This window comes from Ostreococcus tauri (genome assembly GCF_000214015.3).
Source record: "Ostreococcus tauri WGS project CAID00000000 data, contig chromosome 15, whole genome shotgun sequence".
NCBI classification, from domain to species: domain Eukaryota; kingdom Viridiplantae; phylum Chlorophyta; class Mamiellophyceae; order Mamiellales; family Bathycoccaceae; genus Ostreococcus; species Ostreococcus tauri.
This window is the reverse complement of record NC_014440.2, coordinates 381,878-393,864: the sequence shown is the minus strand read 5'-3', so window position 1 is coordinate 393,864 and position 11,987 is coordinate 381,878. Positions and strand designations below refer to the sequence as shown.

Below are 11,987 nucleotides of genomic sequence, written 5' to 3'. Positions count from 1 at the left end.
TCCCCCCCCGCGCGCCCACCCCGCTCGGTCCCGCCGGTCCATTTCGTCCGTACGGCGCGTCGCCTCTCGACCCGCCGCCGCCGAACCGCGCCTCTCGCGGATCCGGTCCCCCGCTTCGTCCGTATCGATCCGTATCCCTACGCGCGCGACGAACGACGCCCACGATGTCAGTCTCATCCCTCCCGCGCGCGCGCGCACCGCGCGAGCGCCAAAACCCATCGCACACGCGATCGATCGCGGTGTCGATGCGATGCGTCAACGATCGCGATCGCCCCCCCCGCGTCGCCCGCGACGACTCGCCCCGATCCGATCCGTCTCCATCGCGCGCGTGGATATTCTCTTCGTTCGCGCGCGCACCTTCCCGACATGCGCGCGCGCGATCGACGCGCCGCGGCGTCGAGATGTGTCGATCGTCCGCCTCGCGTCCCGCCGCCGCCATCGCTCGACGCGCACATCCGACCGCACCGACGCCCGCGACCGCGCGCGCGCGGACGACGCCCTTCGAGGACGTCAAAGAATTTACATCGCGTCCATCGCGCGCGCGATGCGAGCGATCGCGCGCGGCGGGGCGACGCCGAGCGCGATGGCGATCGCGCGCGTCGTCGCGGACGCGCGTTCGATGCGACGGCCGCACGCGCGTGGACGCCCGCACGCGCGCGCGCGCGCGTCCTGGCGCATGTCGGACGACGACGTGCGTGATGATGCACCGCGTGCGGACGCGCGCGCGACGTCGACGAGCGAACGGACGGGGCGAACGGGATGGGAGGGACGACGCGCGCGCGAAGTCGCGGAGGACGCGCGCAGGCGAGGGACGGCGACGCGGTACGATCGACGGGCGATCCGGCGAGAGCGAGGGGATGGACCGACGATCGCGGAGGGGTTGATCGGGGAGATGGTGTACGGGACGAATCCGGTGTTGGAGGCGTTGCGGCAGAATCGACGGACGCTCTTCGCGCTGTACGTGCAGACGGGCGAGGGCGGAGGCGGACACGGAACGTCGGAGATCTTGCGGTTGGCGAAAGAGTTGAAGGTTGAGGTGAAGAGTGCGAGTAAACATGATTTGAACATGGCGTGCGATAATAAGCCGCATCAAGGGGTGTTGCTCGACGCCGAGGCGCTGGAGATTCCAACCGTCGAGGAGTTGCCGAGATGGAACGGCGTCGGTTCGCCCCCGGTGTGGCTCGCTTTGGACGAGGTGGTGGATCCGCAGAACCTCGGTGCGATGCTTCGAAGCGCGCACTTCTTGGGCGTGGACGGTATCGTCGTCTGCACTAAGAATAGCGCCCCGTTCAACGCCACCGTGAGCAAGGCGAGCGCGGGCGCGATGGAGGCGCAAGTCGTCCACCGCACGGGCGTCATGCACCGATTCCTCGCCAGAGCGCGCGACGACGGCTGGGACGTCGTCGGCGCCGCCGCCGATCCGCGCGCCGAAAACATTCACGCCTTTGAGGTCGCCGCGCCCACCGTTCTCGTCGTCGGCAACGAAGGCGTCGGCATTCGCACAAACGTTCGCCGCGCGTGCAACCGTCTCGTCTCCATCCCTCGCGGCGTCTCCGCCACCGACGGCGTCGACTCCTTAAACGTCTCCGTCGCCGCCGGCATTCTCATCCACGCCCTCTTAGCGTCCAGAACCGTGTAACATGTCCGCCGCGTCGCGCGTCTCCCTCCAGACCCTGACATCGGGTGTTTTATCCACCCACCCACGCGCGCGCGCGTCCCCCACGTCTCCGCGCGCGCGCCCTCGCGGGCGTCGATCGGCACCGTCATCCGTCGACGCGCGACCGGGACGCGGGCGACGGCGAGCGCGCGAACGAGGCGCGCGTCGACGAAGGTCGATCACATCAATCACATTCCACGCGATCGATGCGAACGATCGCGATCGCGCGCGCGCGCACCGCGAACGCGCGCCGAGCGCTCACGGACGCGCGTGGAGATGGGCGACGACGTCGCGCGACGGTGACGCGGGCGAGAGTGGAGCGAACGGCGGTGGGATGGACGACGCCGAGGCGCGGGCGCGGAGGGGGATCGCGGGACGCGGGCGACGGCGGAGGCGGACGCGCGGCGACGATGCGAAGCGCGGCGAGCGAGGACGCGGATGCGATTGAAGAGATGGAGAGTAATAAGTCGAGGGATTTGGGGATCGTGGCGGCGTGTCTGGGGATGTCGTGCGCGTTCGGGGCGGCGATCGGGGCGACGAGCGGGTCGGACGCGGCGTCCGAGTACTTCGCGGGGTACCTCCTCGAACAGAGCCTGAGCGTGGATAATCTGTTTGTGTTCGTCTTGTTATTCGAGTACTTTCAGGTGCCGCCGGCGAGGCAAAAGGTTGTGCTGAATTATGGGATCTTCGGCGCGCTCATCATGCGAGCCGTCATGATCGTCGCGGGGGTGGAGCTCATTGAAAACTTCAAACCGATTCTCCTCGTTTTCGCGGGTATTTTGATCTTCAGCTCGTACAAACTGATTAGTCAAGGTGACAGCGATGAGGAGGAGGACATGGCGGACAACGCGGTCGTGAAGTTTTGCTCCAAACTGTTTGACGTGAGCGACGACTACGACGGCGACAACTTCTTCACCGTGCAAAACGGGGTGAAAATGGCGACGCCTCTCCTTCTCGTCCTCGCCGTGGTCGAGATCAGCGACGTTGTGTTCGCGGTGGACTCCATTCCCGCCGTGTTTGGGGTCACGAAGGATCCGTTCATCGTGTACACGTCCAATCTGTTTGCCATCTTATCGCTCCGCCAACTCTACACCTTGATCTCCACCGCGGTGGGTGAGCTCAAGTATTTACAGACCGCGGTGGCGCTCGTGCTCGGATTCATCGGATCTAAGATGGTCGTCGAGTACACTGGCGTGGAGATACCCACGGAGCTCTCCTTGGCCGTGGTCGTCACCCTGCTCAGCGGCGGCGTGGCCGCGAGCTTGTATTTGCCAGACGACTCGAAAGACGAAGCGTAAGTAATATTGCGCCGTGATGATCAGAGATTTAGCTCGATTCATCAATTGTTTGTGACTGATTATACAACGTTCTTCGCTATCTCGTCTACTAAGTCGACCCACCGTACACAAACGGGTGATAACCATCACATTCTTCGCGGTGAAATTCCGCATAAATTTTCCCACGACGCATGAGCACTGTCACCCTAATAATGCTACTCACCTCACGGCGCTCGATGGAGACTCGCGAGGACTTTCGCCACGCCTCGACTGAGACTCTCGTACTGCAGCGCCAATCCTTTGTAATCGTTGAGCAATCTCGAGACGTCACCCACGGTCAAGTCGTCCACCTTGGCGTAGAGGAACTTATAGTCAGAAAGCGCGAGCTCGCCCGCGACGTCCAGCGCGGTGAGCGCGGTCGCGCCCTCGGCCTCGACGTCCTCCGTCGTGCGCCAAGGAATGTACGCGGGCGCGGCGGATTTTGTAGCATCAGCCACGCCTCTGGAGGAAACACCCGCGGTGAACGATTCGAGCTCATCATCAATGATCGGCGTGTGCAACTCAACAGGCAAGACGGTGCTCTTGCTCTGCGCCACCGATTCCGGCGTCGCCGGCGCCGGCGCCGACGCGTCAAACTCCAAAGGCGAGCGCTCGTCCCGTCTTTGCTCCGATAACGCACTCAGCGCAGAAGTCATCTCTTCCAAAGAGATCGGCGTCGTCGGTGTCGTCGGTTTTGGGGTTCCCATCGTCGCCGACCCGTTCGTAGCGGGCGGCGGCGGGCTCGTCGACGCGTCGTCCGCCTCGTCCGTTTCTTCTTCCTCGTCGTCGTCGTCCATGTCAATCGGCTCCAGGACTCCAGCCTCGGACAACGCGGCGTTGAACGCGTTCTCGTTCACATCCGTGAAATCGCTCGCCTGCGCCCTGGACAAGAACGCCACCGCGCTCACGAGATTGGTGAAGAAGTACGCCGCCTCGCTCACCAGACGCGACTCGCCTCGAAACCTCTGAATGTACTTCAAATTACTCTCCAAATTCTCCGGATTCGCCCGCAGCGTGACGTACACGAGCACGGGCAAGAACTCATCCGCCCCACCGTCCCCTCCTTGCCTCGACGTGAGCGTGTTGTTGATGATTCGACACGTGTTCAAAACGCACACCAATTTATCTCTCGGCGCCTTGAATTGATTCATCTTTCCGAGCTCACTCTCCGCGAGCGCCCAGGACGCCCTCGCGTGCGAGCTCTCCGCGACGTCCAAATTCTTCGCTTCAATCAGTTCTCTGAGCGCCGCTATCCTTCGTCTCAGCGCCACGTCTCTCTCTTCGTCTCTCCGTCCCCGTCCGAAGACGCGTCCGTGCGCCTTGGTCATGACGTACTTCTCCAATCCCTCCCCACTCGCCTCCAGTTCCGCCGCGGACGCGTTCGCCCACGCCGGGTGCCGCTCGAACGCCGCTTCCGTCTTCTTCAGGAACGCCCGTACCTCGCGGCCGAGCGAGGACGCGTCGCGAGGGAGATCTTCGACGCGTTCGTTCGCACTCGCGTCTCCACCGCGAGCGTCGAGCTCGGCGATGAAACGCTTGACCTCGCGCACGAGCGAGCCCGCGCTCGGTTGACGCATCTTCTCCAGGAAGGTTTGGAACGTCAGGGGGGGCGGGGGGGCGGACGACGTCACGGACATCGCGTCGCGGACCGGCGGATTGTGTCGTTCGAGCGGTTAGGCGCGCGGGACGAGACGAAGCGTTCGCGGGGTCTCGGCGCGGCTCGACGTCGTCGGTTCAAGGCTGAGGCGGAGGAACGCGCGCGGTTTACGACGGTTAAGGTGTAACGTGATCACGTGAGACCCGAAGCGTTACAAGGAGTCGACGACGAACGTCGAAGCGTTCGCCGTCTCGTTCGATGCGGGCTTCTCCCAAGTCTCGCCAATTCGACGCTCGACACCTAGTACTAAGTGAAAACCATCTTTCCGATCGTGAATCGATTAATCGAAGAGATCGAAGTCCATTTCGGCTTCTTCCTCTTCTTCTTCCGGGGCCGCAGCGGCGGCACCACCGGCGGCGTCGCCGCCGGCGGCGGCGGCGCCGCCGGCCGGAGCCGCTCCGGCGGCCGGGACGGAGGCGAGCTTCTTGTTACCCTCCTCGATCAAAGCCGCGACGTCCTTGCCCTCAATCTCCTTGAAGAACGCAGAAAGCTTGGAGTCATCGACTTCGGCGGCGGCTGCGTGTGGAGAAGACGAGACGGGCGTTCGGTCAGTCTGGCGTTCGAGTCCTCGCGCGCGCGCGTCGACGAAACATTCGTAATCCCTCCGCGACGCGCGCGCGAACGTCGATCAACGTACCACCGGCGAGGATGGACTTGACATCAGCCTCGGACGGAGATTCCTTTCCGGCGAGTTGCGCCTGCGATCGCAAAACACACGCGAGCGTCAGTCTTCGCGATCGCCCGAAAGCCCTAGGTCTCGCCCACGAGCGCCATCCTTCACGCCCGCGCGCGCGCGCGCCGACGTCGTTCGCGTGCGAATCACCCTCCGCGGACGCGCGGTAAAATCATTCACGTCCGTCGCCGTCTCCACCACCCGAGCGTCGACCGCGACGCGCCGTGCGTCCTCCGCACACGGCCGCCGCGATGCCTCGGCGTCGCCCGTCACCGTCCATCGTCGTCGTCTCGGACACGCACCAACAGGTAGGCGGCGACGTATTTCATCGGTACGACGTAAAGTGCTTGAAGTGTGTTTCGCTCGTAGCTGAGAACTCGCGAGAGATCTCCTTAGCTGTGAAAGGGCAGGCGTGCGCGCACACTAGAGGCGGATCGATCGCGCGCGGGCGCGGTTTTGGGTGTCGAGGTTAAACCCTAACGACACCCCAATGAGAACGTGTTCGATCCGCGGCGCGCGCGACAGACGACGACGACGCGGGCGAATGAGAGATCGAACGAGGTACGGGCGCGCGCAAAGGGACACCTTCGGTGACGCCGACGTTCACGACGCGCGACGCGCGCATCGAGCGAGACTCGCGAAAGAAAGGGTCCGCGCGCGCGGCGGCGACGAATGTTAAAAAATGGAACACCGGGCGAAAATCCCCGGGCGCTGAGGCAGAGAGTGCCGAGTCTTGACGACCAGGACCTCGGACGCGGAGCGTTGATTTACGATCGACGAATTCCCGCCGAGCACCTCGCCGCGGCACAGTCATGTGTCCACCGCGGATGCAACGCGGTAACTCAACGGGGTTTACTCAGAGCGCTGACGCCCCCCCCAGAGGTCGACTCGTTCGAACTCTCGGTGTTTTCTCGCTCGCAGGGGTGTGAGGCGTCGACGAAGAGTGTCGTGCATCCATCGGATGCGCGTCGTTCGCGACGCTGAAAGGGTGTTTATCAACGCCTCGAGTTTCGAAAAGATTGTTTTCCGTCGTCTTCTCTCCGCCGGTACGACGCTAAGGCTACGCTATCACTCCCCCGACTTGATCTTCACGCCGTGTCTCTTCAAGATTTCGACCGAACACGCGTTCCATATCTTAACCTTATCCTCGTCGGAGACAAAGGCGAAGAGCACGTGATCTATGAGCTCGAAATCTTCCTCGGCGGCGCGGCGGTACGAAATCGCCCCGTCGAACACCGAGTCGATCGTCGCGTGTCCATCATCCTGGGCCTCGGTTAGAGCGGAGTCATCGCTCACTGCCTCGACGACTTTTATATCGATCATCTTCCTCGCGAGCTTCTCGAATTCCGTCTTGAGCGTGCGCTCGACGCGCGCGACGTGTTCGGCGTACAGCTCGCGCGCGCGCGACTCTCCCCCTCTGAGCTTACTCACGTCGTCTCGTCCCAAGGGATCACCCGCGAGATCTCGATCGAACGATTCTTCGTACGATCTCGTGTACGTCTTCACGCGTTCGGCGCACATGGCGGAGAACGCCGCGTCCGCGGCGTCCGCGAAGAGCGCATCCTTGCGTCGCGCGGAAACTCGCTCCGCCTCGCGCGTCGATCGCATCGCCTCCGCCTCGCGCGCTCGCAACGCCCGCGCCTCCGCCTCCGGGTCCCTCCTTCGCTTCACGCGCGCGTTCGGCGCCCGCGCGTTCGCCATGTCGTCCCGTCGTCGTCTCGCGTACGCCTCGAACGCCGCCCGCCGCTCGGCGTGCGTCCCCACCATCCCGAACCGCGCGTCTCGCTGCGTCTTCATCACCACCCGATCCCACCGCACGCTCGCGATCGCCCCGTTCGGGAACGTCTCCTCCAACAGCGCCTCGAAGCGCGCGATCGTCCCCCGTCGCGCGTCGACGTCTTCGCCCGCGACGCGCCGCGCGTCCCGCGTCCACGCCCCCCGCGTCCTCGCCGACGTCCCGTCCTCGTCCGAGCTCACGTACGCGTCCGGGTCCACGCACACGTCATCGCTCGCCCTCGACATCGCGCGCGCGTCCATCGTCGCCCCCCTCGCGCGGCGACGAGTGTCGCGCCGCAGACCTCGACGCGCGCGTCAACCATCTCCGATGCCCCCGCCGTCGTGGTTCCACGTCGCGATGCACCGCGAGCCGGTGGTGATGTGGAGCCTCTTCCTCGGCGCCCTCGGGATGGCGCTCCCGCTCGTCGTCCCCAGAGACGCGTTCGCGCGCGCGTCGACGCGCGCGCGGAATCCACCATCCGCCGCGGACGTCGTCGCCGCGCTCCGTCCAGGGCGCGCGTGAGCGCGTCTCCGGGCGCGGGCGCGCGCGGGGGCGGTGGGACGGCCGTCGCGTGACGAGAACGATCGCGCGCGGCGTCGACGGACGCGGACCATCGCGCGCGGGCGATCGCGCGCGGGCGTGGACGCGGCGCGCATGTACCCGTAAGTTTTGCGACACCACGACGTGGCTGGTCGGTGGGCGAAAATTTACCGATGTCGTACTGTAAGCTTGCTTAGCTCAGTTGGTAGTAGCGTGCCCTTCGTACACGAATGTCGTCGGTCGACCGACGACGAACCTCGCGCCACGGCGACGACGGAAGAGGGTAAGGTCACGCGTTCGAACCGCGTAGCGAGCATTTTTTTTGACTGAAGTGATGTGCTTCGTGATGTGCTCAACGAGTCAAATCTCCGACTTCGTGCGAGACGAGGCGCCCTCGCGGTCCGTCGACGCGGCGGGCGACGACGCGCCGGTGGGCGACGACGCGGGACGCGCCCGCGATCGTTTTCGCGCGCGTTCGCCCGACCCTCGCGCGCGTACGCGACCGTCGTCGCGCGCGCGTTGCCGTCGACGTCGTGCCATCGCTCAATGTGTGACGTATATACGTCGAATCCTCATTCTATACGTACCGTGTGTCCGAGAACATATTTATATGTGTGTCACCCCGCACGCGCGCGTCGCAACACCTTCGCGCGGCGATCGTCGCGTCGACGCGTCCAACGCGCGCGTGACAGCGCGCGCGCGCGACGTCGTCGTCGTCCGACCGCGCGTCCCGGTCCGGGGGGTCGGTCGCGGCATCGATCGCGACGCGCGGGCGTCGCACGGCGGGGGAACGAATCGATCGCGACCGACGGATCGAATTCATTCATTCACCGCGCGCGACCGTGATCGGCGACGCGTCGACGACGACGACGCGCGCGACGGCTCGAAAGCGACGCGAACGTCCGTGGACGGCTGGTGGTGAACGATGGGAGGGGCGGACGCGCGCGTGGACGCCGCGCGCGAGGGGTTCGCGGCGGCGACCGTCGCGCGCCTGGCGTGGAGCGGGTGGGTCCGGGTGACGGCGCGACGCCGCGCGATCGACGCGCGCGCGATCGAGTTGTACGACGATCGAACGAAGCGACTCACGGCTCGGGCGCTCGTGGCGTGGAGTCGGGCGACGAAGTTTCAGAATAAGCGGCGAGAGATGTTGGGCGAACGGTGCGCGGAGAAATTGAAAAGCGCCGCGATGGGTCGGACGCTGTGGGCGTGGAAGACGACGGTGCGCGAGCAGAGAAACGCGAGGAGGGATGTGATTCGGAATTATTTGCTCTGGAGGGCGAAGCGGTTTCTGAGGGCGTGGCGCGACGTCGCGATGGAGGGCGCGAAGGACAGACCGAAGAAGCCGAGGGTGGAAAAATCGGCGAGCGAACAGTCGACGGCGACGGCGACGGCGCTATCGCCGACGCCCACTCGAGCGCCGCGGCAGCGCATCTCCGTCACGGACATGAAGCAAAGGCTTTGGACCAAGGCGGACGCGTCGACGAAACCCATGCCCACGGTTCCTCAGGAATTCATCGAGGAGATTCAGGAAATCGAAGCCAAGCGACTAGCGGCCCAAGCGGCGGAAGAATCCGTCGAGGCGGAACGCGTCGACACGGTTGCGACTCACGAAGAATCTAGTGAAGAGCCAGCGTCGACATCGACGACAACGACGACGAAACAACACGTAAAGATTCAGCGGCGAAAAGTCACCGTTCGCCGCGCGGAGGATGGTTCAACGCCCGAGGAGGTGCCCGTGCCAGTCATCAAAAAGAAAACCGTCACGAAGAAGGCTTTACGAGACGTGGCGACGATGACGACGACAGAGAAAGAAATCACGACGAGTGCTGCGTCAGCCGATAACGTCTCGTCGACGTCAAACTCTTCGTCACACTCTTCTTTCTTTTCGATTCTCATTCTCGTCGTCGCCGCGCTCGCCGTAGTCGGCGCCGTCGCTCTCGCCAGCGTTGTCACCGGTTTCTCCGTCATGTCACCGATGGAAGGTAGCGTGGCGACGCAAATGGTTCGCAAGCACTTGTCCGAGGCACAGAAAAATGTCACGCTACTCGCGCGTGCGTCGGCGATGCAGCGACGAGAGTTGGAGGCGTGTCGAACATTCGGCGGCGGCGTTCCAGACGCAAGTCAAAACGCCGCCATTGCCTCAGCGCAGGCCAAGGTTTCTGATTCCATGCACAAGGTGGCTGACCTCGAAGCTCAGTTATCGCAATATCAAGCTGACGTTGCCGCCGCCCGGAGCGCGCAAAAACTAGCCGAGGACCGCTTCAAAAGGCTCGGAGAGGGCGCCATGAAGACGGCAATTTTGCAAGAGTCTCTACAAAAGGCACAGACGCGCGCTGCGTATTGCGAGAGTACATCAGCCCGAGCGTTGAAGATTCAGGCCATGAAGGACGCGGCGGAGTCAAGGGCCGAAACTGCTGAGCGCGAGTTGACGTCCAAGACGGATGAGCTCACAAAGACGCAGGCGCAACTCACCTCGGCGCAGCGCGCGCTGACGAAAACCGTCGAGGTCGCCAATGAATGCAGAAGATCGGTGGGTAAGGCGCCGTACGAGCCGACGTATTACACTACACGCTCGTTCATCCGTCTCATCGTGGACGTCTTCCCTGCTCTGGCGTGGTTCTTCTCCAAGACCGCGATGGTGTTTTACTTCGTGTGCGGGTACGCTTACTACCTGCGCGTCATGGTTCGCGAATTAGTCGGCGAGCGCGACACGCTCGTGAGCGAGCTCGCAAAGCTTCGCGTAGGGGGCGTGGACGTTGTTGAGACGGCTAGGTTGCATCATCTAGATCGGACCGAGAAACTCGGCGATGAAGACTCAACGTTGATCATCGATGACGAGGGCGCGAACGCGGCGTCTCTAAACATCGATAGGAAACGCTCTCGAAGCGTCGACGATGTCGTCGAGCAGGTAGAGACAACGCAGAAGAAGACGGCGACGATGCTCGACGTCGTGACGGAGTCGAAACTGGAGGTTGACGAAGTGAAGAAGTCTGGCGCGGCAACACCGGGAAGCGATTCGGGTGAGCGCCGAGACCGCGCGCACAATCTCATGGAAAACTGGGTGGCGAAATCGCAGGATGACGAGATTAGCGACGAACTTGCTCGCATTCGTAGACTCGTCGAAGTCGAGAACGAGAGAGAAAGACAAGAGGAAGAAGAGCGATTAGAACAACTCAAGCGCCGAATCAGAGCACAAGACAACTCGTAATGTAAAACAACTTCAAGTACTCACCGCGGCGGCGTGTCTACACCTCCACTCCTCCTTCCTTGCCACGCTGCATGATTTTCTTCGCCGCGTACGGTCTCACTAACTCCGCGGCATCGAGTTCGTCGATTATCTCTTTCACGGCGGGCTCGATATCGGCGCGCATGGACGCCGTGACGCCGCGCTCGGCGAGCGCGTCCAGGACGACGGTGATTTTCATCGGGTCGACGCCCGCAAACTCCGGGACGCGCTCGCTCAAAATATTCGGGTTGTGGAAGTACTCACACGCCTCTCGACTCGCGCGAACCTTGACAAAGGCTCGAGCGACCATCTCGCGGTGAAAACACGCCAGCGCGGTTTGCGGCGGCGCCTTTTGTAACCACTTGGACAGCGCCCAAGCGTCGAAGAGCGCGGTATTCGCGCCCTGGCCTTTGAATGGCGACATCGGGTGCGCCGCGTCGCCGATACAAATCACTCTGGATTTCGCGCTACGCAGCGCGAGATGGGGCTTCTCCGTCGCCGCGGACTTGCTCGTCGGCGGCTCCTCTCTGTCGTACAGCGGTCCCGCCCACGCGTCGTTCCAGTCGGTGCAGTCGAACATCGCGGAGATGGGATCGTGCCAACCTCTCGTGTGCTTCAACACGAACTCGCGAATGCGATCGTTCGAAGCGTCGGCGAGCTCTTTCGCCTCGTCTTCGCTCACGCGCACGCTCAACTGCCACATGCTCCGCGGCGGCGTTCCCGCCTCCTCGTTCGCCGCTTGGAAGGGCATCGTGAACATTCTCGATCGCCCGTCCACCGTGTAAAACCCGCGTCCTTTGAGAAGATAATCGTCCAAATCGGTGAAACCGGTGACGAGGGCGACGCCGAGGTATCGCAACTCGCCCGATTTCACGTCGTCACCCGCTCCCGGCGCCCGTCTCGTGCTGCTCCGCGCGCCGTCGGCGATGACCAAAATCGTCCCCTCCACCGTCTCCCCGCTCTCCAGCGTCACCGTGACCCCATCTTCGCCCTCGACGTAATCCGACACCTTGGCCCCCCATCGCACCGTCGCCGGTGGAAGCATCTCTAAAAAAATCTCTCGCAACGCGCTCCTCGGCACGCGCAAGTTCCCACCGCCGCGCGCCACCGTCCCACCCCCCTCCCCGTCCACATCGCCGCC

At 63.6% G+C, this 11,987-nt stretch overlaps 9 protein-coding genes across 9 annotated transcripts in view; 4 read left to right on the top strand and 5 right to left on the bottom strand.

Moving 5' to 3' along the window:
• OT_ostta15g02325 (K Homology domain, type 1) overlaps positions 1–42 on the bottom strand; it is a gene marked incomplete at both ends in the record, with an annotated part of 1,146 nt that extends 1,104 nt beyond the window's left edge. The window contains one exon of the mRNA XM_003083335.2: positions 1–42. This exon is cut by the window's left edge and continues 1,104 nt beyond it. Coding sequence (XP_003083383.2) covers positions 1–42 — 42 coding nt within the window.
• Positions 43–583: 541 nt separating this feature from the next.
• Positions 584–1,639, top strand: OT_ostta15g02320 (RNA methyltransferase TrmH family; the record flags this gene model as incomplete). Its single annotated transcript, XM_003083334.2, has 1 exon — positions 584–1,639. The coding sequence occupies one exon, from the start codon at positions 584–586 to the stop codon at positions 1,637–1,639; it is 1,056 nt and encodes a 351-aa protein (XP_003083382.2).
• Positions 1,640–2,109: 470 nt separating this feature from the next.
• Positions 2,110–2,955, top strand: OT_ostta15g02310 (Integral membrane protein TerC,riboswitch-linked; the record flags this gene model as incomplete). Its single annotated transcript, XM_022982441.1, has 1 exon — positions 2,110–2,955. One exon carries the CDS (start codon positions 2,110–2,112, stop codon positions 2,953–2,955), a length of 846 nt encoding a protein of 281 aa, XP_022841195.1.
• A 203-nt stretch (positions 2,956–3,158) lies between these two features.
• Positions 3,159–4,610, bottom strand: OT_ostta15g02300 (Vacuolar sorting protein 9; the record flags this gene model as incomplete). The annotated part of the gene is made up of 1 exon (XM_003083332.1): positions 3,159–4,610. One exon carries the CDS (start codon positions 4,608–4,610, stop codon positions 3,159–3,161), a length of 1,452 nt encoding a protein of 483 aa, XP_003083380.1.
• Positions 4,611–4,910: 300 nt separating this feature from the next.
• OT_ostta15g02290 (Ribosomal protein L10/L12) lies at positions 4,911–5,632 on the bottom strand (the record flags this gene model as incomplete). The annotated part of the gene is made up of 3 exons (XM_022982440.1): positions 4,911–5,146; positions 5,268–5,328; positions 5,606–5,632. The coding sequence occupies 3 exons, from the start codon at positions 5,630–5,632 to the stop codon at positions 4,911–4,913; spliced, it is 324 nt and encodes a 107-aa protein (XP_022841194.1).
• A 739-nt stretch (positions 5,633–6,371) lies between these two features.
• On the bottom strand, positions 6,372–7,325 carry OT_ostta15g02280 (FF domain; the record flags this gene model as incomplete). The annotated part of the gene is made up of 1 exon (XM_022982439.1): positions 6,372–7,325. The coding sequence occupies one exon, from the start codon at positions 7,323–7,325 to the stop codon at positions 6,372–6,374; it is 954 nt and encodes a 317-aa protein (XP_022841193.1).
• Positions 7,326–7,407: 82 nt separating this feature from the next.
• Positions 7,408–7,602, top strand: OT_ostta15g02270 (unnamed product; the record flags this gene model as incomplete). The annotated part of the gene is made up of 1 exon (XM_003083330.2): positions 7,408–7,602. The coding sequence occupies one exon, from the start codon at positions 7,408–7,410 to the stop codon at positions 7,600–7,602; it is 195 nt and encodes a 64-aa protein (XP_003083378.2).
• A 943-nt stretch (positions 7,603–8,545) lies between these two features.
• OT_ostta15g02260 (unnamed product) lies at positions 8,546–10,828 on the top strand (the record flags this gene model as incomplete). Its single annotated transcript, XM_022982438.1, has 1 exon — positions 8,546–10,828. The coding sequence occupies one exon, from the start codon at positions 8,546–8,548 to the stop codon at positions 10,826–10,828; it is 2,283 nt and encodes a 760-aa protein (XP_022841192.1).
• Positions 10,829–10,865: 37 nt separating this feature from the next.
• Positions 10,866–11,987, bottom strand: OT_ostta15g02250 (Monooxygenase, FAD-binding; the record flags this gene model as incomplete). The annotated part of the gene is made up of 1 exon (XM_003083328.2): positions 10,866–11,987. A coding segment is annotated over one exon (1,122 nt), but the record flags the coding sequence as incomplete, so codon positions are not given.